General features: G+C 44.4%; 1 protein-coding gene across 11 annotated transcripts; it reads right to left on the reverse strand.

Moving 5' to 3' along the window:
• Window positions 1-191: 191 nt before the first annotated feature.
• LOC118422880 (sal-like protein 1) lies at window positions 192-26,190 on the reverse strand. 11 transcript variants are annotated; one of them, XM_035830715.1, is made up of 5 exons: window positions 25,743-26,190; window positions 18,454-18,618; window positions 15,181-15,266; window positions 3,929-5,012; window positions 192-2,526 (listed from the first exon to the last, which is right to left on the reverse strand). In XM_035830715.1, the coding sequence occupies exons 4-5, from the start codon at window positions 4,928-4,930 to the stop codon at window positions 2,323-2,325; spliced, it is 1,206 nt and encodes a 401-aa protein (XP_035686608.1). In that variant the 5' UTR covers window positions 4,931-5,012; window positions 15,181-15,266; window positions 18,454-18,618; window positions 25,743-26,190; the 3' UTR covers window positions 192-2,322. The 11 variants fall into 11 exon arrangements, with proteins under 11 accessions (XP_035686608.1, XP_035686609.1, XP_035686607.1 ...); XM_035830716.1 differs by lacking the exon at window positions 25,743-26,190 and adding an exon at window positions 20,790-20,922; XM_035830714.1 differs by lacking the exon at window positions 25,743-26,190 and adding an exon at window positions 19,808-20,057.
• Between the last annotated feature and the right edge of the window lie 359 nt (window positions 26,191-26,549).

A 26,549-nucleotide genomic window follows, 5' to 3' on the forward strand; every position in this document is an offset into this window, starting at 1 on the left:
TCGTATCGTGTAAAATTCCACATGGGTGTATGATTTTCATAAATTTTTGTATGATTTTCATCAATTTTCACCAATGAATCAATTAATCTATAAATAGATAGTGAGTGATCGTAATTTTCTCTATCATTCAAACAAACAAACAAGCAAGCAAGCATACAAACAAAATCCAGCCCCAGAGTCTGCACACAAAGTTCCACTCTTTACATCTGCTCTGTTTATTTACTGCAGTGTCATGGTTACACATTGTTACCATGGTTACGCATGGTTGCCATGGTTGTACGTTGTTGCCATGGTTACACATGGTTCACTTCATGTACAAAAGTCTTTCTATCACAGTCAAACCTAACATACACAAACAAATTAACAAACATACTTTGTTGACGTCATACTTACACAATAAGACTGTTTAATACACATACTATCGAATCTCTGACGAGTTTTCTTGTCGTTGATAACCGTCTTTCAGTCAACATCATGTCAGAGACAGGTTGTTTGAAACTCGTGCGTCAAGGACAAATCTGCACATGGAATCCTAGACACTTAAGGCGTGCGCTCCCACCGCACGTGTGTCAAGCCTGCGTCGCTGCGGGGTTCGAAAAATTTTCAACGAATTTCAGAGATAAAGAACGAATTTTCTTTCTTTTTGTGTATTTTGTCGTCTTCTAAGTCATACGTTTACGTATTACGCAATATCTAATTTATAAAAAATCGGTGAAAGTAACAAAACAGTGACGCAGTGAACGAACCCCGTAGTGACGCAAGCTTGATGCAAGTGCGGTGTAAGCGCACCTTTACCTCATTCACCAAGCCGAGGCTCGGGTCTGGCTGTTTCAGACGTGTCTTTAAGCGTTTTGTCGGGCTTTCTATTTCATACTGTTTTCTTCATGTCACTGGCTAGCCGAACCTCTGCTTGTTGAGTAGCTTACGTCACAAGATAATTCCGGTAGACTGCTATTGGTGTATTGTGCATTACTGTCTTCGTTACAATCACAAGTGTTTTCGGAAAGCGTCGGTACAGACCAAGCAGTGAAGCAATGTGTAAGTCTATTTTGCTTAATGTATTTCTCTGCGGAGCTCCAAAGTTTTTATGATAAATTTTATTTTACAAACTTCTGCCCTGGACATGTTGTACATTTCCTATGAAGACATATAATACAACCGCGGTAAAACAACGGCGGTGTTTACACGTACACTTGTGTCTGTCTGCAGAATAAACAGGTCTGGGGACCACCGTGGTAGGAGGTACTGATGTCACCGCGCTGTCTAAACAGGCACAGGAAAGCTAGGAATCTCGGATCATCTTTTTCCGTGGTTTAAGATCAAACTACGAACGATCCTGGACAGCGACATTGACTCATGTCCGTTAGAAAGCCGATCTTCGGTGCGTGTATCGTGTTACGGACTGAAGTACGCTTTGTGTACGGCTATGGACTTGCCGTCGCGCCCGTGTTAGGCACGGCTTGGTGCGGGAAACTCAATTTACCGGATAGAAACAGAACGGAGAGTCAACAAGTCGTGACGTTACACCCACGCACTTCAAGTAGATGTTAGGACGACACTAATGTATCGCAATTCGTAGAGCAAGAGCACAACGGTATTTCCGCCAAACAACTGCTTCGGGATCAACACATCGCGTCTTTTACTCCCTAATATACAGCGATAACGGAAAATTAAGTTTTTCAGACAGTTACTAATGGATGAATCTTACTTCATGCTCCCTCTGGTTTTAATTTTAGATTTACAAAGAGCCAACAGATAAAAGAGCTGCTGTTCCGTTAGAATCTCACGACAGGCAAATTCTAACGTCTACACAATCTCCTCTGGTCGCCTCTACTGCAAAACTCCACAGCATAATCTTTTACAGGTGGGAACATTTTACTGTCGGACTCTTCGTAAAAAGATGAACATAATCGTCTCATAATCTTTTCCAGATGGGAAAGTTTTCTGACACTTCTTAATAGTCTGAATTCCAGAAAAGTCACAATCATGGTCTGAAGTAGATGATATATGGGAGAAAACGTGTTTTGTTTCGACAGCAAATAACACCTTTACAGCAATCTCAAATAGTTTTTAATCTCCCAAATATACATATACAAGAATGTTCGTAGATATTCCATAGACTGATTATCCACCGTTTGCTACTGTTATGTTACTGTGGGAGGAAAGTGATAATTCTACCACATTTCTGGCGCATAGATAACTTAACATTTAAACGTAAAACATCTACAACATTTCACTTTGATATATACAGAAGAAAGTTTGTACATCGCGGTTGTTTTACAAGTCCTACTTTTTAAGTTTCCGACTGGAGGGGCGTCACTTTCAGTGCTCGCTGTCGTCGTCGTGATCGCTGATGGCGTCGGCGTCGCTCGTTCCGTCCGACGTTGCCGCGAGCGTCGTCGTGCTCAGTCGGGGCAGTTCGGCGTCGTCCTCGGGTTTGGTCGTGCCGTGTTCGGAGCGTTCGGCTGCCGCGTCGGGGTGCCGCGACTTGACGTGCCGCTCCAGGTCGCGCCGCCGGACAAGAACCTGGGCCGGGGAAAAACAAGGGGGATGAAGACTTTTGATTATTGCAAATATGTGCCCAATGCCCGCTATAGGTTAAGTACAGTTCACAACAAAAGAATAGCCAAAAAGCAGTTACTTAAGCAACTGAATATGATTTTGGAAACTCATAATCATATCATAGATTTAGACAAACCTTTGATTATAAAACATATTTGTTCTACCATCACAAATAAGCAAAATCATATGAGTTGCTGAGTAGCAGCTTTTTGGCTTATCTTATTACCTGGATGTCTAACCTTCATCGACGTAACAAAAGAATAGTTTACAAAAGCATATATATATTGTCAATCTAGCACAAGCTTTGTAGTCTACTTCTCTTTGCTTCTTTGTGATGGTAGAACAAATATGTTTTATAATCAAAGGTTTGTCTTAAGTTTGTCTTAAGTCATTAGAATTATGACTATCATTCTGTATTACTTATAAAGTAGGGAAATATAGTTTTTTTAGTTCTACTCTCTCCCTCTCTCTCAATAAGAAACTTTGCTACGCATGCAGCCAAGGCAAACTACACTGATCTATGAGTCATTTCGACAATCTAGGATCACGGTCTACATGCATCTCACAGAAAATTGTTTCGAATAGTATTCTATAACAGTTAAAACTATCCGCAACTTGTCACAGCACGGATGGTGGAATGTCTACAACCTAAGAGTATTTTACAGCAGTTGGAAGTTCCGAACAGTCCGTACCTTTCCATAATGTTTACAGTCGTAATGATATCTAATGAAAGTGGTAGACACCTTTCTATATGACACAGAATTGTTTAGAAGAGTATTTTGTAACAGGCAATACTCTCCGTAGCTTTCCACAGTGTGGAAAGCGGTAAGGGATGTCTATGTTTTACCGTACTGTGTATTTAGAACATTCATAACACGGTGGAACAGTGATATGGGATGTCTATATTCTACCGAAGTATGCAGTTAGAATATCTAAAACTGTGCATACCTTGCCACATACCTTGCCACAGTGCGAACAGCGCTAAGGGATGTCTATGTTCTACCGAACTATGTGCATTTACAGAACATTTAGAACTGTGCATACCTTGCCACAGCGCGGTAAGCTTAAGAGATGTCTATGTCTACCGAACTGCGTATCTAGAACAGTTGAGACTGTGAGTACCTTGCCACAGAGCGGTAAGCGGTAAAAGATATCTATGTTCTACCAAACTGTGTTTCTCGAAGTTTTAAAACTGTGCGTACCTTGCCGCAGTGCAGCAAGTGGTAAAGGATGTCTATGTTATACCAAACTGTGTATCTAGAAGTTTTAGAACTGTGCGTACCATGCCGCAGTGCGGTAAGCTTAAAGTAAGAGATGTCTATGTTCTACCAGACTGTGTATCTAAAAGTTTGAAAACTGTGCGTACCTTGCCGCAGTGCGGACAGCGGTAAGGCGTCTCACCCTCCGCGTGCAGGCGGATGTGCTTGTTGAGGTTGCTCGGATCGCCGAACGGCCGGAGACACACCTTACACTTGAGCGGCTTGTACCCGGTGTGCGTCCGCAGGTGGATCTTCAGTCCGTACTTCCGCGAGTACAGCTTCCCGCAGTAGATACACAGGTGACCCTTTCTCGTTTTGTTCGAAGACGTCTTGAGGGTGAGTTGGATGGACGAAGACGTCGGACTTTCGTCGATCAGAGCGCCGGCGGGTTTTCTCAACGCGTCGTCGACGAGCGTCGGGTACCTGAAGGGGTATGGCGCGGATACGGCGGAGAACGCGTCCTTCCCGAGGAAGAAGGAGGGTAGCGCGGGTCTGTACGGGGAGATGGACGGGACGGGTCCGCTCAGCATGCCGCCGTTGTACGACGAGCCTCCCGGTTTCAGACCGTTCATGAAATGGTCTTTCTCTAAAAGTCCGTAATAATAATGGCAGCCGTTCTGCCTGACGGAGTCGCTGTGTTTGAGAAGCCAGTCCGACGGAGTCTGGCCGAGGGACGGACACAAACACCGCTCGAACAGTCCGTAGCGGTGGAAGGCGTCGAAGTGGCTACCCGACCGAGCGCCGCTCGGCATCGGCGCGAATCCCTTCTCTCTGCCGAAGAGGAACGCGCCCCCGTGCGGTAGACCGGCGGATGTGGACGGGATGAGGGGAGCGGGCTGCAGCAAGCCGTCCGGCCGACCCCCAGGGAACAGTCCGTACGGGTACCCGGGGGTGGAGAAGGGGGGCGCGACCGGCGTGATGATGGGCGGGGAGGGCGTGTGGGCTCGTACCGGGCCGATGGCGTCCTTCCGCAGCCCGATGTCGTCTTCTCGCGGTGTAAGGGCCCGTACCGGCCTGCTGCTCTCCTTCCGCGGGGACCTCCCTTCAGACCTCCCAACAGGAGAGCCCCTGCGTCCCGGTGATCCCGCCTCGGCGTCGATAGTTGACATGGCGTCCCTCTCAGGTGTGTGTACGTTCGGCAGGTGTCGCGGACAGGTGTGTTGACTCAGGACTCACTCCACGAGCGGTCACCTGCAAATTTCAACAGAAACAACAGGTGAAAACAAACATCGCGGGAAGGGGGGTACGGTGTACCTGTGCGCCAGGTGTGGTACACGTACAGGTGTGCGGGGAGCCGCAGCGGTGTTGTTTTAACCTTAAAGGTGGAACACTTGTTCGTCTGCGGTGATCTGACGCAGTAAGAGCCGTTTGTGTACCTTTTACCCAGGCGGGGAAACTTCCCCGTGCGTGTCGCCGCCACTCTAAGTCTGCCTAACCCTGCCGCACAATCCCACCTGTGCGGGCTTATTACACCTGAAGAAAGCACCCTGAAAATCCCACACCTTTCTTCTGCACACCTCCTATCTTCATCAAGATGTCTTTAATCAGAATACGATGTTTTTCCTGTGATGAAGCAGCTGATAATGTAAGACCCCGCCCGCTCATATGTTCTTATAATGACCAATCAGGTAAGCGGGGAGGCGGAACAACCCTAATCCTCACCCTACTCTAAGATGACCTGTCCTTCAAGCGTGAAGATATCAAACCGATTCCTATCCAGCTTCTTAAAACCTCTTAGAAATAAAATACAATATACATTCACTGCCGGAACACCGTGGATGCTGTCTGAAACGCTTTGCAGGTTGCAGGACTTATCCGGCTACTTTAGTAGCTTTTTATTGACTTGTATGTCTAACCTTCATCAAAGTATTGTTTTTGACTGCTGGAGTCTATGTCCCATTTCTTAAACGAGAAGTCAAGAAGAACAGATACTGGAGATGAAAAGTTGGACAGGTGAAGCGTTTTGAATAAGGCACAGGTACAGGTAAGACTGTGCGCAGGTATATGTAAGGCCCAGGTATGACTGTACAGGTAAGGCCCATGTAAGACTGTACAGGTAAGGCCCAGGTAAGACTGTACAGGTAAGGCCCATGTAAGACTGTACAGGTAAGGCCCAGGTAAGACTGTACAGGTAAGTCCCAGGTAAGACTGTACAGGTAAGGCCCATGTAAGACTGTACAGGTAAGGCTTAGGTATGACTGTACAGGTAAGGCCCAGGTAAGACTGTACAGGTAAGGCTTAGGTATGACTGTACAGGTAAGGCCCAGGTAAGACTCTACTGGTAAGGCCAAGGTATGACTATACAGGTAAGGCCTAGGTAAGACTGTACAGGTAAGGCCTAAGTAAGACTGTACAGGTAAGGCCCAGATAAGGCCCATGTAAGGCCCAGGTAAGACTACACAGGTAAGGTCCAGGTACTCGTAAGGCTGTACAGGTAAGGCCCAGGTAAGACTGTACAGGTAAGGCCAAGGTAAGACTGTACAGGTAAGGCCCAAGTAAGGCCCAGGTAAGACTGTACAGGAAAGGTCCAGGTAAGGCCCAGGTAAGACTGTACAGGAAAGGTCCAGGTAAGGCCCAGGTAAGACTGTACAGGTAAGGCCCAGGTAAGGCCCAGGTAAGACTGTACAGGTAAGGCCCAGGTAAGACTCTACTGGTAAGGCCAAGGTAAGACCGTACAGGTAAGGCCCAGGTAAGGCCCAGGTAAGACTGTACAGGAAAGGTCCAGGTAAGGCCCAGGTAAGACTGTACAGGTAAGGCCCAGGTAAGACTGTACAGGTAAGGCCCAGGTAAGACTGTACAGGAAAGGTCCAGGTAAGGCCCAGGTAAGACTGTACAGGTAAGGCCCAGGTAAGACTGTACAGGTAAGGCCCAGGTAAGGCCCAGGTAAGACTACACAGTTAAGGCCCAGGTAAGACTGTACAGGTAAGACCCAGGTAAGGCCCAGGTAATACTGTACAGGTAAGGCCCAGGTAAGACTGCACAGGTAAGGCCTAGGTAAGACTGTACAGGTAAGGCCTAGGTAAGACTGTACAGGTAAGGCCCAGGTAAGACTGTACAGGTAAGGCCCAGGTAAGACTGTACAGGTAAGGCCCAGGTAAGACCGGACAGGTAAGACCGTACAGGTAAGACCGTACAGGTAAGACCGCCCAGACGTCAGACCTCCCCGGGGTGTGGTTATAATCCTGTAGGTCAAACAGGCGAGCTCATGTCTAAATAACACGAACAAACAGCAGCACGGCCCCGAGCTGGGGGATCTAAGCGCGCGGGGTAACCTTGCTATAAACACCGCCTGGGAGTCGCCACGGGTCCGTTCTAAAACACAACTGTGGGGACCGCGGGCGAGGTGTTCTATTCTCACCCACCGGCCCGCACCGCTTAGCTATAATCTCACGTCTCCTCACACAAAAAAAGTAAATTCCACCAAGTTTAGGATTTCTTCCAACTAAGTCGGCGTAGACAAGGGTTTCCTCCCCTCCCAACGGTTATCCGATTATAACTCAATTACGGCATTATCGCTCCGTGGGACTGAATCCGCCAGCGGGGCCAGGTAAGAAACCCGGGCCGTGTTTACTCTACTCTCCACCGCTGCAGTCTCCGATTGTTTCCTGCGCACCTCGCGGTGCTAATCCCTCCCCACACAGCGCTGAAGACCTCGGCAAACACGCGTAAGCAGATTGGAACAGACCTTCACTTTTCAGGACCCCACATTCCCACGCGCTCCGCCCCAGTTCGACCAACTAAGATGCTTACACGGTAGATTTCACTACCTGCTCAAGGAGGGGCGACTTTTAATTGAATTATCGACCAAACGACTTGTGGATCTCCGATCTTTTCTTCTCCTCCTTCTTCAGAACAGGATGCTTCGGAGTTTGTTCTAAGTGGATTAAGTTGTTGAGAAGACCTGTTGGAAAGTTTCGTGTTCTCGTTGTTTTTCAAATTGCAACATTTATGAACATTACATGATAGGGACTCACTCAAGTCATTGACTTATTTTCCTGGCATATCAAAACAAAGGACAATACATAAATACAGAACGAGCTAAGCAACTTATGCAAATATGAAATAAGAGCTAGCTACGAAATGAACAAAGGTTTTCTAGTCCATTGAAACTGATAGGGATGTTAAGAAACTAGTTATTACGAAAGCTTTTAGTATCTGTCAAAATGTTTCCGTATAAAGTAAGTATTGTTTGCAGTGGAAATAAAAGAAGATCCTCTTAGAAGTAGATGTAGAAATAGATGTGATAAAGTATTATGTGACACGTTATTGACATTTGTGACGTGAGTTGAGGGTAAAACACCGCACCACCACCTGTGAACCCGTGGGTTTGTGTGAACACGTGGCACCGCACAGGGCAAACTCACTTTCATTCAGTCAAGCACGTCTGCAAACCTTTCTCCTGTTGGGTTTTGTGCTTCTAACGGGTGTTGATAAAGGACATGTCGGAGTTTGAAATACCTGCTGACGTACATATGCATGTGCATACCTGCTGAGAAATGTCAAACTTAAGCTTTCAGACACATATTATAATGACCGGTGGCGTTCGCATAGGAGGTGCACTACAGATGTTCAATTTTACCCGTTTTTTCCCTAAGATTTCTTAGGTTCCAAATTGGTATTATATCAAAGATGGTGATTTCTGTTACCTCATTTGTTTTATTCGTTCACAAGATGAACTAACGAACGAACGAACGAATGAATTAATGAAACCCGTAGAAACGACAAAACTCCTATGCTATCGACATATCCTTTTGCCACACATGTCCAGGTTGTTATCATCAGCAGGTATACAAACAAAATGTACTTTTAAAGAGCATTTGCAGATAGATGTGCAAAGTTAGGTGTGACAGGTCGTTTAGTGTAATATAACCAGCTGCTGGCGCGCCGCGTGCCTGCGAAACTAGTGTGTTACACCGAAGGGTGGCTATACCGGCTATGAAGATACAGATACAGGTGTGTTACGATTGTTTTTTTTTTACTATCTTGAGAACAATGAAAACCCAGTCTTAAGACACCGGTCTGTCCTAGTGTAGATAAACGAAAGGATCGATGGCTGATATAAAGACCATTTGCCAGTCCGTCCGTATCATAGCACATCTCTTCTTTTGTCCTTTTTAAGACTTCTCTGTTTTTTCCAGCGTGAAAAGGCGCGGATTAATCCCGGTTCGTTGGTATCACTCCGCCCGAGCGGGTCTATTGAACGGGAGATAGTTCCCATTTCCACTATGGACGGCGATCGCGCTGCGCTCTCACTGCGACCTAAATAGGATATGTGTAACCTCCGCTTTCATACTGGTTATATCATACAAACCGTAAAAGTGTGACTGAGAAAACAACAAAACACACAAAGTATAAAAAGTTTCGTTTCTTTTCTCTATAATTCGTTGAGCGATATGTCAAATTTTAGGTCGCAGAAAGAACGCGGCGAGATCTAGTGGAAAGGTGGTATTAGTCCGGAGGTGGACCGGTTAACGCGTTCCCGTTTCCATAACTCCCACTGTGTGTTTGTGAAATCTTACCGTAATCTTATAATGGCGTCATGAATTCTTAAGGATCAGGGCTTGTCTCGTCTTGTCATCCATCCGTGTAACAGTAAGACGGGAGAGGTGGGGATATATAATAACCACAATGGCAGAAAAACAACGCATGGACTTATACACATCGCACGGGTCTTAGTTAAACAGAAAAACCTACAGATGGCATGAAGAAGAAGGTCCATTTATTGCTGTCAGTAAAACTGCTTGTTCGTTTCACAAAGTTATTTGCTCTTTTATGTTGCTTGGTTGTCAAACAACCCTGGAATTAGAAATATTCATATATTTCAAATCGTATACAAACACACCTATTGTAGGGTTGAATTGCAACACACATTAAAAACTGGTTTAACTTTGCTCAACGTTTAATAAATCTGTTTAATTGTTCCTCCATTCTTATAGGTACAACCAATAGGCTGTTGAATGTGAAGTAACTTTGTATTTAAATGAAATTTTGATAAAAAGTCTCGGGAATAAGTTTTCGATTTCTTTGTCTCGAATAGTGAAACCATGTCATCTTTACAAGAGCTTTCTCTTAAAGTACTGCCCAACCTTAAACAGAGCAAAATGAAGGTAAAAGTAAAGGCACGTGTGCGCAAACGTGCAGAAAAAAAAACGACAATGGAACCGTGACTGGAAATGAACATTAGAATGATTGTTGAAAAGAGAACAAAACGATGAAGAAGACTCTAGACAAATTACGAAAAAGGGATATATCTGAATATCCCAAACTGACCTTCTCTCACGGCCCTGCAAATCTCCGCGGAAACAACCTGTGTTCTCCCCAACCCGCACTTCCCCCGTTCTGGTGCATTTAGCGCGCTTCCTTCGCTACTTTTCTGTCTGTTTGGCTCCGCTAATTCCTACCTGGCCCAAATTGAAGAGGTTTTGTCCCCAACACCAGCAGATATTCCCCGTGGCGGACTCCGGGCACGTTCCCCCGACGCGCTGCATGCCAATGCCGGCCCGGCCCGCTCGTGTTGTCTCAGCGCCCGTTGTTCCCCGGCCCGGCGCGTGTCCGCAGCGCGGTCCGGCGGCTTCTCCCTGACCCGTGCCCGAGCATGACTGTTGCCTGCTGCCCGACCGTGTAGCCGGGCTCGGGACGGAAGAAAGGGATAACACAACAACACGGATCGGCCGGAGCTGGAAACGTCAAATCCGGCCGATTTCACGGAATTTCGTTCTCCGTGGGAGGGTGAGAATCTGGGGTAGGACAAACTTAAGACTCCTCGAGGACACCTTGGAAAATTTTCTAGTAAAACAGCGTCTTTCTTAAATCCAAACTTACCAAAAACTGTTTTCCCAGAAAAGTGTAATGCTGGCACAAAAAGGGGGAAGAAGAAAGTAAGCTGACAAAGGTCTGAGTCCTCAATTCAAGGCTGAGGACAAATCGTCCTTCTAGAAGGTTTGACAGTTGACAGCACCAAGGTCTCACAAAGTACAAACGAAAACAAAAACAAACCAGGTTGGTGAGGAAGAACAGAAAGTGACGTTTCTGCTGAAAAATAATGGATTGTTCTGCCCTTGTTTTATACATCTTGTTGGCGATTGTGTAGATGCGGGTAGAAAAATATAGTTTTGTTTCGGAGAGCAAAACAAACAAACAGTATGTGAAAATCTCAACGATGAAAACGGCAAAGAACGGTCGAATAACAACACAAGGTCCACGACAAAACGTCTTGTTCGTGCATGCGTTTGGATCTTTTGGAGAAAATCTTAGATTATAGCAGAACAACAGCACGGAACCCTCGTGGAAGCACTGTCTGTGTCTCTAGAAAAATTGAAGACGCCTTTACCGAACACAACAGGCCTTTCACGACTTCTTGAAGGCGCGCGACGCTCTATTTCTCCTGCATGGCTCTAAAACATCAGAGGGAAACCATCGTAAACTCTGCTTCCTGCCGGCTATATAAGACAGGATATTGCTAAACACGCCAGGCTAGGGAGGAGGTGGTCCGTTTCTCTTTCTCTATCTCTACCTATATAGCCGGTATAACTGCCCTTTAGTGTAACACACCACCTTGTGTATCTGTACATCAGGTATAACCGCCCTTCGGCGTAACACACCAGCTTCGCAGGCGCGGGCGCGGCAGCAACTGGTTATATTTCATTGAACAACCTGTCACACATAACCCTCATTTATCTAAATGTAAGTGTTCTTCAAAGCTATCTAGTGACGATGTCGCTACTAGTGCTATGACAGTTCTCAGGTAGTGTTAAGAGGTATCTTGGGAAGCCGCCAATGTCGAGAAATTAAAAGAAAATATCAAGATATGGCCCTGAAATAAAAACCGAACGAAAAGCACCTTAACTTGTTTTCATCTTCAACTCTTCTACCCAAGAATCCAGATTTTCTATCTAATTTTCAATAACTTTTCCATTGTTCTACCCAAGAATCCAGATTTTCTATCTAATTTTCAATAACTTTTCCATTGTTCTACCCAAGAATCCAGATTTTCTATCTAATTTTTTTAAAGATCTGTTTAATTTTTGTGATAAAGAAGAACCATTCAAAAAGTCCCCAAAGTAATACGAGCTCAGTCAGCAGCTTTCAATGTATAACAAACGTATTAAGTATTGTACAGAGTATTTCTAAAAGTTCATTTCTATGCAGTTGAATATAGCAATTATCTTACAGGTACGGCATCAACTTTTTTGAAACATAACTGCCATAACTTGATATCCATGGGAAAATTTGGAACCTTTCTTATTAAGTATTCTGCAAGTACCGCACTTTTGATTGATAAATCATTCTCCGTGCTCAATTATCCAAAAAGAGCGGGTTTAGTTGGAGACTCTCACCGAATCGATGTAGAAGACTCCATCAAGATCAAGAACTCTTCTTGAACGATTTTTCTATTCATTAAGAAACTCCGACGCTAAGTCAAGCCCCAATACCGGTACTAGGGCGGGAAAATACCTTTCAGACCAGAGAAACGCAAGTCTGGGGGAATTGTTTCTTTCAAGATCAAAAAGCTATACTCTTACACACTTGTAGTACATGACATTGTTCTGTCCACAAGGTCCCCACGCCTGGAGTCGTGACGGTTGTCTTGTGAGGAGTCTTGTGAGACGTTGGCGTTAGTCCCGCCTTGTGCGGAGGTAAGAAGGCGCAGGACAGGTGTGCGCCACAGGTAGGTCTATCTCCTTAAGGTCCAGGCGGGCTGAATGAGCCACAGGTAAAGTTTCCCCAGGTAAGCCGAACGAAAAGTACCGAAGTGCTCTCGACAGTGGAACGGAAAAGCCTTCACAGATCGGTCCCCTGCACCAACCGTTCAATCGTAACGTTTCAATAGATGATAGAAGCTATCGGAATGCCCGTTTCACTCAGATACCATCTACACATTTCATTATGAGTCATTTTTAATCGTTACGGGCCACTTTGAACCGTTGATTACTGAATGCGGTAAGAATGTGGTGGCAATAAGTGCTAACATTTTGGCGAGCACATAGTTACTTTCAGTTTATTAGGCTACCATACTGAAACGTTGAAACTATCGCTATTTTCGTCAAATGAAATCTATGCATGGGACCATCTGGAATCGTTGATTATTGGAATACGATGGAAATTAACTTTCACGCGCCATTTTGGTTCGTTGATGACAAATAGAACGAAAACTTGTGTTACTAATTACACAGAGTTTTATGAGTGTCCCGTCAAAACGATTGAACAGATGATAACAAGACATCTAAAACGTACTGTCGGTATGCACGTTTTTGTTAGATAGAATGAGTACTCATTTCTCAAGCTGTTTTTAATCATTGATTTTCCTCGTAAGGTATTAAAAAGACGGGAATTGGCGACTACGATTGGCACTCTGGAAAGCACCGAATATCGCGCACAAAATCACTTGCAGTTAATTGACCGTTTAACGTGTAACTAGCCCATCGGTAATAAGTGTCACATACGAAAGTTGCCCAGCATTACTGCAGATATGGGGGGGGGGGGGTTCTTTCAAGATTTTCCAACCAATCCAACGGAAGTGTAGACTTTTATAGTATATTTACTGCCCTTATAGTTTGCAGTTTACCGCTGGAGTAGGAAAACGTTTTTGCAGCCAATCAAAACGGAATTGTACACTTTTATAGCATATTTACCTTCCTTTCAGTTCAAGTTTAAATAATCCACCGGCACCAATTCTGTATCTATATCTGTATCTATATAGCCGGTATAACCGCCGTTCGGCGTAACACACCAGCTTCGCAAGCACGCGGCGCGGCAGCAGCTGGTTATATTACACCGAACGACTCATTACACCTACCTTTTGCACATCTATCTGCAAGCGTTCTTTAAAACTATCCAGAGAAGATGCCCCTACTGTACTTGGTGATAACAAATTCCACTCTACGATAGTTCTGGGAAAGTACGAATTTTTGAACACATCAATCCTAGGTTGGTAACTCTGGTATTTGAATGCATGACTGTTTCTTGTTCTTTTTTGAGCTGGTATTAGATACTTATCAGTTGGTACGTCCACCAGTTTATTGGTCATTTTGTACATCATGGAAAGTCTGGACATTTTCCTTCTATATTCAAGTGACATCCACTGCAAATCTGTTTTCATTTTGGTAACACGACATCAACCAAAAATTCTCTCATAGGAAAGTCCAACATTACGGCTGAATTAAGGAAACGTTTTTCATGTGTTTGCAGTCGAGCAAAACGGAAATTGTAGAGTTTTATAACGTATTTACTACCATTATTAACAGCTCCATTTTTGGTTGATTCCATGTTTAGTGCTGCGCGATCACCACTTCAGAAATAAACCTTCACGAATCAAGATCTGTAATGGCGGAAAAGTCTCACTTCTTTTGGCTTCATTATGTGATAGATAAGATCAATTAAGATTCAAAGCTGTGAAGGAACATGGCTAATTTTAACTCTCTATCAGAAGTGGTTACAGGGCTAAACAATCCCTCTACTTGTATTTAGGAAGTCGTGAATATTTATCAAACTTGTTGACCCGAAAGAGCGACAACTCAAGACGGGCCGGCGCACGAACCCGCGGTTAGATCTGTTCTGCCGTCCCGACTGTCTGACAAGTGTCCTTCAGGGCGCCGGTGGAACACTTCCCGGCCGTGTCACTGTCTAACTCCCGGTGAAGACGGCAGGGAGAGACACTTGAGAGGCGGGGACTGACTAGTGGGGTATTCAATACACCTGCAATAGCCGGGAACGGGAGGGGTGGCATTCTCAAGCAAAGGTGAACTGTAACGTCCGACACTATTACTTCAAAATAATTTTACCAACACATATGAACTTTCAAGTCACGACTAGGAGGAAGCCAGGCTAACCGGTAGGTTTCCCTTTGATAGCTAATAATATGAAAATGCAAAGTGTAAGCTTCCAGCATTGTAGTAACTATTGTAACCGCAATAGAGTTGGTTTCCCAATTTATGGAATCGTTGAAAATTCTATCAAGACTTAAGAAAGTCTACATGGAAGTTTGCCTGGACCTTGACTACAATTCACCAGAACATATCTTAATTGATCTCGAGTGAAGAAGCTATATTCATAATGTACCACGTTACTGTAGAGAAAGTACATGCAGGTACACGAAGTCGCAATCTCAGTTACAACCGGCACACACAAGAAAAAGAAGAGGAGATAGAAATGAAAATAAGTATGCAAAAGTGTGAATCATACGGTTAAGACTTCAACTTAGATATCTACTTAAAGAAAATGTACCTGAGTACATAATGCATCAAATGATTTTTGTCTTTTATGTAATCTGGTAACAATGAGTTCGTAAAACTCAAATACAAAGAACACGCTTTAAGTAAAAGAGTATAAGATAAAGGGTAGTTTCCACAAAACTCCTTACCTTATTGCATCCAGTATGGCGAAAACTGTCAGTTGCTTCGGAATGTCTCAGGCGTTTCTACTGAGGAAGTCAGTAGTCCTCGCAGTCTGCAAGAAGGAAGACAACATTTACTATATTGGGAAAACTCTAGTCTTCCCTAAGACTTAAGAAAACGGAGAAGCTGCCTGGGCTAAAAAGCAAGTTGTCCGTTCTACCGTCCGGACAGCCCGTACCTGTGACACCAGAGCCCGGTGTGTTCAGACAGTGCGTAGTACGTCCATTAGGGACGGGTAATACCAGGTTTACATCTCACCAGGGGATCAGTCCCTTCCCGACAGGCTCTGCATACTTAGGCTCAACCAAACTAACTGCACTGGATATAGAGAGAATAATTTGCCAGAGGAATTTGGCCACTATAGGGTAACATTTGCCAACGCAGGTATGATACCCTTCCCTCGGACTGACTCACCTGGCCAATTTTAGTCCACTTTTTGGCGAGTCCTACTTTCCGCACCTCCGTAGGAAGGCCTGGTGGAGGCTAGTGCGTACTGAGCCCCATACAGGCGCGGACGGATCGCGGATTAATAAAACTAACGCAGATCGCCCTGATACAGTTCGGGTAATGTCTGTGTGAAAAGACGTACAAATGAGCAGATTTTGGCGAGGATTTTACCCGACCCGTCGTTATGGAGATGTATTTCTTAAGTAAAGTCTTGAGTAAACACGTGAATAAACGACGCGTATTGTTCTTCAGACGTTGTTGAACAAAGGAAATAAACCCCAAACCTCCCGTACCAACATCAGATCGTCTTAAGTTTTCTCCAACTCATCTTCGTGCGTCTCCCTTAGTCCTTAAAGAGGCAGAAAACTTTTCCTTAAAGCCGTCAAGTGGCAACTTTAACCTCCTAACATTTCCGTGGATTTCCCAGCCGTATTAGGAAATTATGATCGGGATTTCCGTGACGTGCCGTGAAGGTTTATCAGCAGAAGTTCGAGACCCCGGCCCGCACCCAAATCCTCCCGCCATGAAAACACTCTAATCTCCCTTTTAATAATAATACCATAATGTTTTCAAAGGTCACGTTACCGGGAAATAATACCCCCACCATAATTCGATCACCCCAAATCCTCGTTCAAGACTCTCTAGCGATCGGTTCCCCTGATACTACCATTACCTCTCTCCTGATGCCGATATTATAGTACAGGAAAGCTGGCTTACCAATAAAACCGAGCGGTGACCATGTTTTCCGAATCCTGGAGACTCTCTAGTCTTGTCCCAACGTTCACGAACTTAACGGAAAAAAAACGTGCGAGGTTAGACCGACCAGCAGCGTGTTTGAGTCAAAGCAATTGAAGCCGGGGTTTTTGTTTGCGATGAAAACTTGTTGGGTTGCGTTTCTTTGTGGTGAGTCGCTATTGGTCTGCGGTCTATGGGCGGGTGGAGTGCCCGGGACCACTGAGTACTCAATAGACCAGCACGTACACATATGCCCGTACCGTATTCAACCCAACCTTTCGTACTATATGGTCAACCTGCCTCAGAATAACGTTTTTTTAATGATATCTCTTTGGGCACAACTATATACGGGATATATCAATCTTATATACGCAAACGTGATCTTATTGGCTTACGTTCCGGTGATTTGCCCAATAGACCACGCATCCGAGTGAGCGCTTTTTGAAGGAACGGCAAGAAAAACAAATTCAGAGAAGGGTCCTCCAGAAATGCACTTCTTGATGAAACGTCTTCAAAGGAAACATGCGGCGTTCGGCAGGAGATCTTAGAGAACTTCTGCGACTGTTTGTCTTGTTCCTGTAAGAAACTCTGCGACTGTTGGTTTTGCTGCTTTCATACCTGACGGCGAGTTTATAAGATTGTCGAGTCAAATCTTATACTTAGCTACGGGATGTGGTCAAACGCACCTGTCGAACTTACAACAACTCAACAAAAAGTTGTTTTTGCGTTGAAGTTGCCTAAAGATACATTCTTAGCACAGGGAAAATCAATATCTTTCGTACACATTACTGTGCTTTATAACATGTGCATCTGATAACTCAAATATGGTACTGTAAATGCAGAAATGTTCGCGGTGGATTAATGTTCGCGGTTTTCGCGGTGACCACTTCACCGCGAATTTAAAACCACCGCGAACATTTTTCTATTATGATATTAGATTGCAGTCTATGGTGTTACCGCGAACTTAAATCCACCGCGAAAAGTCCTTTTTCCCGCTACCGCGAAATTAAATCCCCGCGAAATTAAAAACATTTACAGTATTTCTGTGGTCTTGTTTATGTCACCTCTCTACTTAAGGTACATTCTCTTACAGAATGCTTCTTAACTTGTTCCGAGGAAAAAGAACATCGGCTGAGAGTTTGTTTTTATCACAATGAGTCACAAAGACTGTGTTTCCGTCATAACACACAAACTATGCAAGCTTTCCGCGCATGAACATGGCCACAAAACATACAAATTAACTAGGGTTCGTAATTCTTCGTATTCTGTAATCTAAATGTGCTGTTCACCAGACGACGGTGTTGATTTCTATTTGCACATGTAACGTTAGTTCCACGCTCTGCTTCGTTAGTTTTCCGCAGTCTTTGTTCCCTGACTGACTATCGGGTAATTTGTTTTAGCAGGTAAAAAGAAAGCCATAATTTCACGGCTGCTTTGCGCGCGCCACGCCTGTCTTACCGCGCTGTGTGTGGTGGCACTGGAGGTGTGACGTCAAATTCAGACGACAGGTATCGGCGGTTACATCATTTGTTTCAACGTAAATATACTTTTCCTAATGTATAAATCCCAATACATTAAAACAGTCTTAAGCTAAGACTTAGCAATGATAACTATACATATAGTGATGTAAAACAGAAAAGAAAGAAATCAAAATGAGAAAACAATGCTTCAAGTTCAATTTCGACTGAATACTTTTGAATTTACAACTTTCCCCAGAGGATGTGAAGCATTTTAGGGACTTGTCTATTTGCGTGTCTGTATGCGTATCACTATGTTTGTCAATCTGTGTGTGTTCTGGTAAAGGATGAGGGGGTGAAGTCTGTCATCTTTGATTAACTACAAACTTCCACATGTAAAATGTACTTACTAAGTTACGTTAACGTTACCAGCCCGAGGAGGTCAGAGGTACTTATGTTCTTACGTGTGTCACGCGGACTCCGGATGTATGACTTTATCCGGACTGTTTATAAAAAGTCTTAACTCCAAACTTCCAACGGGTGTGGATCAGAAGCAAAATAAATAAAGATGCATTTCTCTTCCCGCAAAAGATGCTTTACCTGTTAGATAAATGTTCCCGTTGGAGCTCAGGTAGACTTTTCTCTGTCTTGATGTACGTTACCGGGACGCTGGTGTGATCTGTGCGGGATGAGTTGCCCCTCGTGCCGCCAGCTTTGTTCAGAAGGCCCCCTGCAGACTTAGTCTCCGCCCAGATATCAGTTCACCTGCCGAAACAGCCGAATTAGCGGTGGGCTCGGCTAATGGGATGTGAGATTTACCCGGTATAAGCCCGGCCCCTCACAGCGACTTAATGCTTTTCAGCACTAATACCCACCGCTCTAAGATTTCGGTAAAGCCCTAACTACCAAATGGGTCCGAAACGGGAGCCTTGGTGGGAGGGGGGCTCGAGTTACAGCTGGATCCGACACTTCCTGATTAAAACTATCCACCAAGTCCTGGGTGTTCCAGACCGGGGGTTTACCTGGGTCTACCGGGACGTCTATTCTTGCCTGGCCGGGTCAGGCGCAAGGACGCCCGTAAGGTGGAGACAACCCGCCCGGTGGACCCAAACCTGCCGAACTCAAAGGGAATGGGAGACTTGTGTTGTCTTTAGACAGGTGGAGTCAGGTAGATCACAGGGGAAAGGAAATAAGGATCAAGACAGAATGTTTAGCTCAAGAGACAGAAGAAGGTTCCTTAAAGTGTCCGCTAAAGACCTGGTCTCATCTCTTAACACCTGGTAAAAGCACACGTGGCGATCCCGGTATTAAAACTGTCTGCAGACCAAGAGGAGAAAGAAGTGCGTGTGAGCCGTTATTATGCAGACTTTTCTTACTGATATCCTTGTAGGAGAAGTGGCGACAGCTTAGAGCAGGAGAGAGCCCGCAAGATTTGGTCAGTTCTTAAAGGAATTAGAGGCGAGCGTTGCTGGTATTAAGATGTAATGGGCGCGTCTCCGTGTGTCACCTGATGAGCGCACAGATAACGGGACAAAACGTAAGACCCTCTAATCATCTAATCTGTACCATTATCATGTCATTAGATTCAGGCGCTCGGCTCAACTCGTTCACGTGTTGAAAGCTGTCCTGGTACAAACAAAGCTGCGAATTCCCGGGTTTTACAGCATGAGGAAGTGTGAAGAACATAAGAACAACATCACAAGGTGCAACTAATAGATGAAAATCCGTCTAATTACTGTAAAAGACCATTTTCATCCGATACCATGCACCCTTGTATTAAGTAGATTAGCCTTATAGAACTGTAGTTACGTATCAGCAGATGCCATATTTTGTACCTTGTACAATTCTTGCGCAATAAAAATTATTTCTAATAGATGGGGTTAAGGAGATTATCTGAAAAAAAAGTAAAACAGAAGAAGACGCGAAAGAACACGTCACAAGACGTCGACGTTACCTGTATAATTGAAGGTTTGATATGTCCTTCTCCGCAGAAGTTCGATTGGTGACTGAACAACCCACGCCTCTACACATGGATTAATGCGACTTAAGAACTAATAAGGGCTCGTCTTAAGTAGCGTGGAAATCACAGCCAAGACCAAGAGGCCGTGCTCCTCCCAAAAACAACTTCGTCCGCCCTCCCACTTGACTTTCTGTGCCTTTCCTTTCGGGCGTGCGGCGTGGCGCGAGCGCTGGGAACACAGGCGGGTGCCCGGCACTTCTCACCCACCCGACTCGCATCGCCACTTCACTCTGAATTACAGTAGGTCATGCCTCAAGATGCCGTCACACTCGTCCTGTACGTTTCATTTGTCTTGCGAATTTCAGCGTGGATGTGACAGAATCGACCTTTCTCAATGATCTACAACAACTTTTTTTGTCACAAGACAACTTAAGTACGACACGTCTACCACACATCCACGACTATTCCAGACTGTTTTTGTCTTAAACCTGTCGTGCGACGAATATGACTGGACCGTTACACCTTTCCCCCTCATGTCGGTTCTCTGTAATTTAATTCAGACCGATCGAGGAAAGGCATGTTTGTTCCGAACCAACCCGCGGAAGAGACCACTTGTGTTCCAGAGAGGAAAAGACGAAGTACGGCACTTCTGAAAAGTGGGACGAACCAAAATAAACAAGACAAACTATTGTTGGGAATGACAGAAATTACGGTGGCACAATATTATTTCCTTAAACGTAAGATCTCATACCTTTATATAATAAAGAACCCAACACACGTATTAATAAGAGTAGAGGATAATGTGTGTGCATGGTCAAATTAGGGACAATGCAGACTCAAGTCTTCTTTCCCGTCTCTGAAAAGAGACCTCTACAGTAATGAAAGAGTGCAACACCAGGCCTCAAACCTCTGCGCATTAACTTAAAGAGCCCAACACACTTTTTTATAATCGTAGGGTGACAAGATAGGCTCACACCTTTTCTCCCGTGTCTGAACGACCAATGACCAGTCCTATGCTATGCTGCGGTTCCATTTATGTCAGCGGCCCGGTGGACTTTCCAGGCAACATTTGTCCGACAGGTACAGGTAACGTCCAGGTAAGTCCAGGTGACATCTGTGCGACAGGTACAATATTTGTGACGAGTCAACACGTCAGGCGCAGATGTGATCAACGGACACGCCTCACCTGCCGTGTTTTATCTCACCTGTTTACCTGTCCCACCTTTACAACTATTGAATCTAATTCTACCGTAATTCCCGGGGTATTGGGACCACATTTTGTGCGAGTTCTTTTGATGTGGATAAGTCCTGGGCACACACAGGTGGTGGTGAGACAATAGCCCGCCGGGTGAGACCAGTCTGAGCATGGAGAACTACTGTTTCCTTTGTTTTACAGCTTTGATGGCCACCAGGCTATTAGTCAGGAGGATTAGCACCGTTTTATTCCAGTGAAATTTGTGAAAAGACGCGCGTGAAATCCCGAAAAACTCAGAACGTTATCAAAGGTTCATTACTTTAGGATTAAGCTCATTTTTATTGACAAAAGTGAAGGGAATGTTTTTGAATATGTCTAAATGGACCACTATGCTCTTGATAGGTAGAGTTAGCGGAATCACAGAAAACAGAAAATACATTGAAAGAGACATAAAAAAAGTTAAATGATTAATCGTTGGTCTATTATCTGAGCTTAAGGTCCACACTCTCTGTACGTTGACTAGATGAACAGAAGCACACAAAGATGGAAACGAGCTTTGAGATTTGGCTGAATCACCGCAAAGCAATGCAAAAAAAGATTTCGGGCTCGTGTGTGTTCTAGCCCTATCGGATGCGTTTGTTTGCGCTTGTTTACCGTATTCTGTTGTGACAACCTGGCGTGGTTACCGACGCGTGACGGAGGACCTGTTTGTCAACAAACCGCTGGGTGCGGCGGCAGAGCGCGTGGTGTATGTGATTGTTTGTTTCTTTGTGTTTGTGTTTGCGAGAGAAGGAAACTGTAGTTTAGAGTTGTACTGTAAACATCGGCTATCAACGCAGACAAATTAACGGGAAACACCTGGCTCTATCGTCTATAGTTAGGCCTGTTAGGGATTCATCATAAAATCTGAATCGACGAGACGGCTACGCCACAAAAACTAATAAACGCTGTTAACACGCTACACGCTAAAGACACATCTAAGAAGTCTCTTATAACGTGTTTTCTTTGGTTGTGTGCGCTAAAAAGTAGGAATAACTTGGCGGTGGTCTCGTCGGCAATAATTAGATAATGATTATAAAGATACACAGTCCATTCCTGAAGTAAAACGTAAGGAGAAAAGTCTCTTAATGGCACATGCATTGCCATTGTTCGGTGTCGGACAATGGATTTTCACTTCTGTCTGTTTAATATCTATATCTATATGTATGAGGTATGCAAATTGAAATGAAAGCATGGCATGATATTTGCAATGTTTCGTTTTGGTAAAGTTCCATGTTGCATCGTAACCTACATATAGAATCACGCAACGACTTTTATTTTGAAAAACAAAAGTATTACTTGACCACTCAAATATTGCCTCCTTACTTTGAAAGTTTCCACTTCAAGCCCACCTCTCAAGAAAAACAAACCGTGGACGACTTGTCCTTATTTACATCGTCAAGAGCCTCTCTCAGCGGTGACTGAGTCGTACTTGTCAAAACTTCTTCAGGCTCCTCGAGGGTTTCTTTATCCGGAGAAACGATCTATTCAGGCGGTGCCGGCGGTGCATGGCTGGGAACAAGTGGCGAGATGAAGCGATAGCGGGCAGGGGAACGGGCTCTCCAAGCAGAGGTACGGCTGACGTATAGTGAGGGGAGATCGTTGCCTTCTTCTGACGTCCTTACGTCAGGTTTCTGACAGCCACCTATCTTTTACGTCAAAGACTGGCGGCGCGGAGGTGGGGAGTTGGGGCTGTCTGAAGGCTGGACAAGTCAAAGGAAGGCAACGATATCCCTACCCTACCTCTGCTTGTACAGTTAACCTGGACTGATTGTATCTAATAGTGCAGTAAAACATGGATATTGTACACCATAGGCCTGTACACTACCGTAGAGCTCTATTGGCTAATGCAAATCTCTTCCTGGGTGGCCGACTGGAGAAGAGGTGGCCATTTTTCTATTTATATTGATATCATTTCATGTCTTGGGTGGTGTCTTTTTTTAAAACTAAACACACCAAGAACAACAACATGTTCTCCAGCCCTCATGCTGAGGCAACCATCCAAACAGCGCTCAGCTCACGAACACGGCGATCACACACAGTACCAGTCCATTTAGTCTGCACATATAGTTCAATTGCACAGGTGGTTTGTCAAATTTGCTCTACCTGTTAAGCTACCTGGTACACACACCTAGATGTCCTCCTCACCTGTTCTTAAGACAAGGTGTTCCCGTGCTTTAACAAACCGATAACTTAACTCAACAGTAACGTTCTATGCCTGCGCAACGGTAGTATGTCCCAAATGTTTTGATATGCAGAATGCACTATATACAAGTCTATCATTTTCTACACCGGAATTTCTCTCAATATTGAGAGTGGATGGATTCAAGTAGCAAATTCAAGTACATTGACATGTTGCAGCCCCTACATTGTACACAAAAGAGATGAACTACGAGATAATAATGTAGATTCTCAACCTATACAACATAGTCTTCTTTAAAGTAGATTATTCTCGTAGAATGGTTGTTATGTAGCAGACTATGCCATATGATGTAATCTCCAAGCAGAGGTTCGGCTTCGGCTGTTTTTGACGTGTTTTCAGGCGTTTTATCGCGCTTTATATTTTACACCGCTTTCCCTATGTACATGTTTCGCGGCCAAACATTTGCGGCCAAACGTAAAGAGACTTAAAGAAAACTGTTCAAAATAATACATTTTAGGCTTTTACAATTGATTATCACTTGTGGCGGACTGAAACAGTTGCAGTGCGTACTTCTGTTCCGGACAAATCTGCAGGAGAAACTAGTATGTAGATAAGGGGTCCCTCCCTTCAGGTATTGAAAGGATTTCCCCTTGCCATTCGAAGGGATTAAAAGGATATTTCAACGTAGTAATTTTAGTGGTTAAGGGGTAAATCGCAAACAATCGTATGTGTGGAGGGAGGGAGGGGGCTGTGACCCGCTTCTTTACTTTGGATTTGACGTTGACCTAAAAAAACATAATTATGAAAATTCAAATTCACATCAACAGTCGACGACTTGTACAGATGTTCACACCTCCTTTTCCATGATATCTCTACTGTCTATCAATATCACTTCAAGTTCAGGCTAGGACCACAACACACTGAAAATGGTTGCTTCTTATGAATGACAGGTTGTGTTTTGAGTTTTGATACTGTGTTAGAATCGAAAGAAGTTCGTGAACATCTGGCCTTGGTACTGAGGACCAGCAGAAAACGTTGCTAAAAAGGTCACAGAAGGTAGGCTCTACCAGACTCCAACTTTTGTCGAAAAAATGGTATAAATTGGCCAAATAGACGGAATGATACGCAAGAGGAATGGTATGCCAGAGTAAGCTGACTATAGAAGCTGTCCGGATCCTCCTATGCATGAACAGCAAACTCCTCTGGCATATCATTCCGTCCAGATGATCAATTTCTTCTACTCTCAGACAACCTCTGGAGTCTGGTAGAGACTACACAATGGGAACGCCATCTTGTGACAATGTGTTCCGGACGGTTGGGTCGGCCAGGGTCGGGACTCGAACCCTTGACCGGTGTGATTAAAGGGCCTGGCCGCTGATTGTAGGTGTGCTGCCGTGATTGTAGGTGTGCTCCCCGTGACAGGCGATGTCTGTAAGTGATCGTGACGTACAGTTGAACCTGTGCGGGTAGCGAACACAATACCCGCCTGGGAACTCCGGCTTTCTGCGGCTGAACATGGAGAAATTAAAGGGACGGACTTTAAAGGGCTGCTGCTTTTGTTTGTAGCGTTTACATTTTCTTTGGCAGAGAACGACATCAGAACAGAAGTACGAGCGGGACCTACATACCCCTTTGTTTGGAACGTTTTACCGCTTACATTATTCTGCAAAGAATGACACCAGAGCGAAAGTACGATCGGAACCTACCTACCCTTTTTAGGCTATTATAACGTGTATTAATGTTCCATACAAATCTTAAACATGCATTTCATATTCACGAGTCGCATTTGATGCACCCCATCGCTTTAGACCTGTTCATGAAGCTGGTTTATGTTAGAGTACATAGTTCAATATATTTTCACAATTGAAAGCGTTATATCGTTTTGCAAAACTAATACTTTACAGTTTAGTTTTCTCTAATCATTTTGTGGGATTGTGAAAGAAGTCAGTGTTAGCTTAGTATGATATACGTAATAGAACTTGAACAATATTATCATTACACTTATATACACTCACTATTACATTTGTGGCCACTTTGCTAAGTTATCACAATAAGGGAATCTACACTTTATAGGTTAACGATGAATTGTACAAATACTAGTGAATCAATCAGGAAAGTCAATAAAGCAAGCAAACAAATAAACGACAACGGGACACAAGCTACATACCAAAAGCACGATCTTGGTCTTCTCTAGCTATCGTTGAAAGCTCCTGACCAAGTGAGAAAAGTTAACCTGAAATAGCAACCTGTGCTCTTATTCTGATTAAGTATCACCTAAACCTAACCTTAAACTCTACCAACTTCTTTAGTGGATTGAAGGTGAAAATGAGTACCTTACTTCTCTCTAGAGATATCCTTTTGGATAGGCCCAAAGCCGTAGGTCCAGTGTTTGAGGAGAGCCACACTTTAAATAACCCAGCACATTTATCGAAAAGACTAGGGCCCATCCCCGTGACTTCTGTTCCTCGAGTTGTTTTCTTGAAAAGGTGATAGTCAGTACTGTTGTTACTCAGTACTCAGTAAACTTTAGAATGATAAACAGCTCTACCCACCTGTAACTGCTCGCTCAGTCCTTTCGTATGAACAGCCTGGAGCGACTGTTGTTGACTTTCTGCCGGCCGGAATCACAGCAGTCGCTTCATATCGACGTCAGTACGCAAAGTCCGTAAGGAGCCAACGCGCATGCCCAGCTTTGAGTCCAGCGACAAGTAAAAGTAAGTTGTCAAAGACAACTTGAGACGTTAGAAAGTCCTTAGAAGATAGGTTTCATGTTCCTCCACATGGCTTACATGGGCTGGGACGCAGTCACTTGCATCAGACTTGCGGTTTTTCTGTCGGAAGATTTCCAGCTAGGCTTATGGCAGAGTAACGGCCGTCAACAAGGGTCTAACGACAACTTTTTACCTAACAAGTGGTGCAATCACAACGTCCACAACTGACCGTGACACGAATAGAATCAATTCCTGTCGTAACCCGTTCGTACGACTGATGTACAGGGGCCCTGTGCTGCACAGGGTTTGGTGCAGTGGAGGGTTTAGGGTTAGCTGTCCGTACGGACCGCCTGGATGCGCATATATACACGCCGGGTGTGGGAATAGACGCGTGCGTACCAGCTGGTGTTCTTTTCACTTTTAACGAGCCGAGAAAGACAAAAACTCCTCCTCGCCACAAGCCGCTCAAGGGGCGTACCCTCAATGAGAGACGGAACCTCGTCTAAATTTTTCATTTTTTAGATTTATTGTTGGCCTAATTGAGGGGAATTTGGGGATGGCAAACGCGGGTTATTATTCTGATAAAAGGTAACGTCGTCTGCGTATCTGTCATTCATGTTCTTCCACAAGTCATAATCTCCAAGTCAC

This window comes from Branchiostoma floridae, chromosome 9 (genome assembly GCF_000003815.2).
Source record: "Branchiostoma floridae strain S238N-H82 chromosome 9, Bfl_VNyyK, whole genome shotgun sequence".
Taxonomy (NCBI): domain Eukaryota; kingdom Metazoa; phylum Chordata; class Leptocardii; order Amphioxiformes; family Branchiostomatidae; genus Branchiostoma; species Branchiostoma floridae.

Coding starts and splice junctions, on each gene's coding strand:
- LOC118422880 (XM_035830719.1), bottom strand. CDS start 4,930: ATGTCAACTATCGACGCCGAGGCGGGATCACCGGGACGCAGGGGCTCT. Junction 2,527..3,928: donor GCTGTCCGCACTGCGGCAAG/GTACGCACAGTT, acceptor TCCCCGGCCCAG/GTTCTTGTCCGGCGGCGCGA.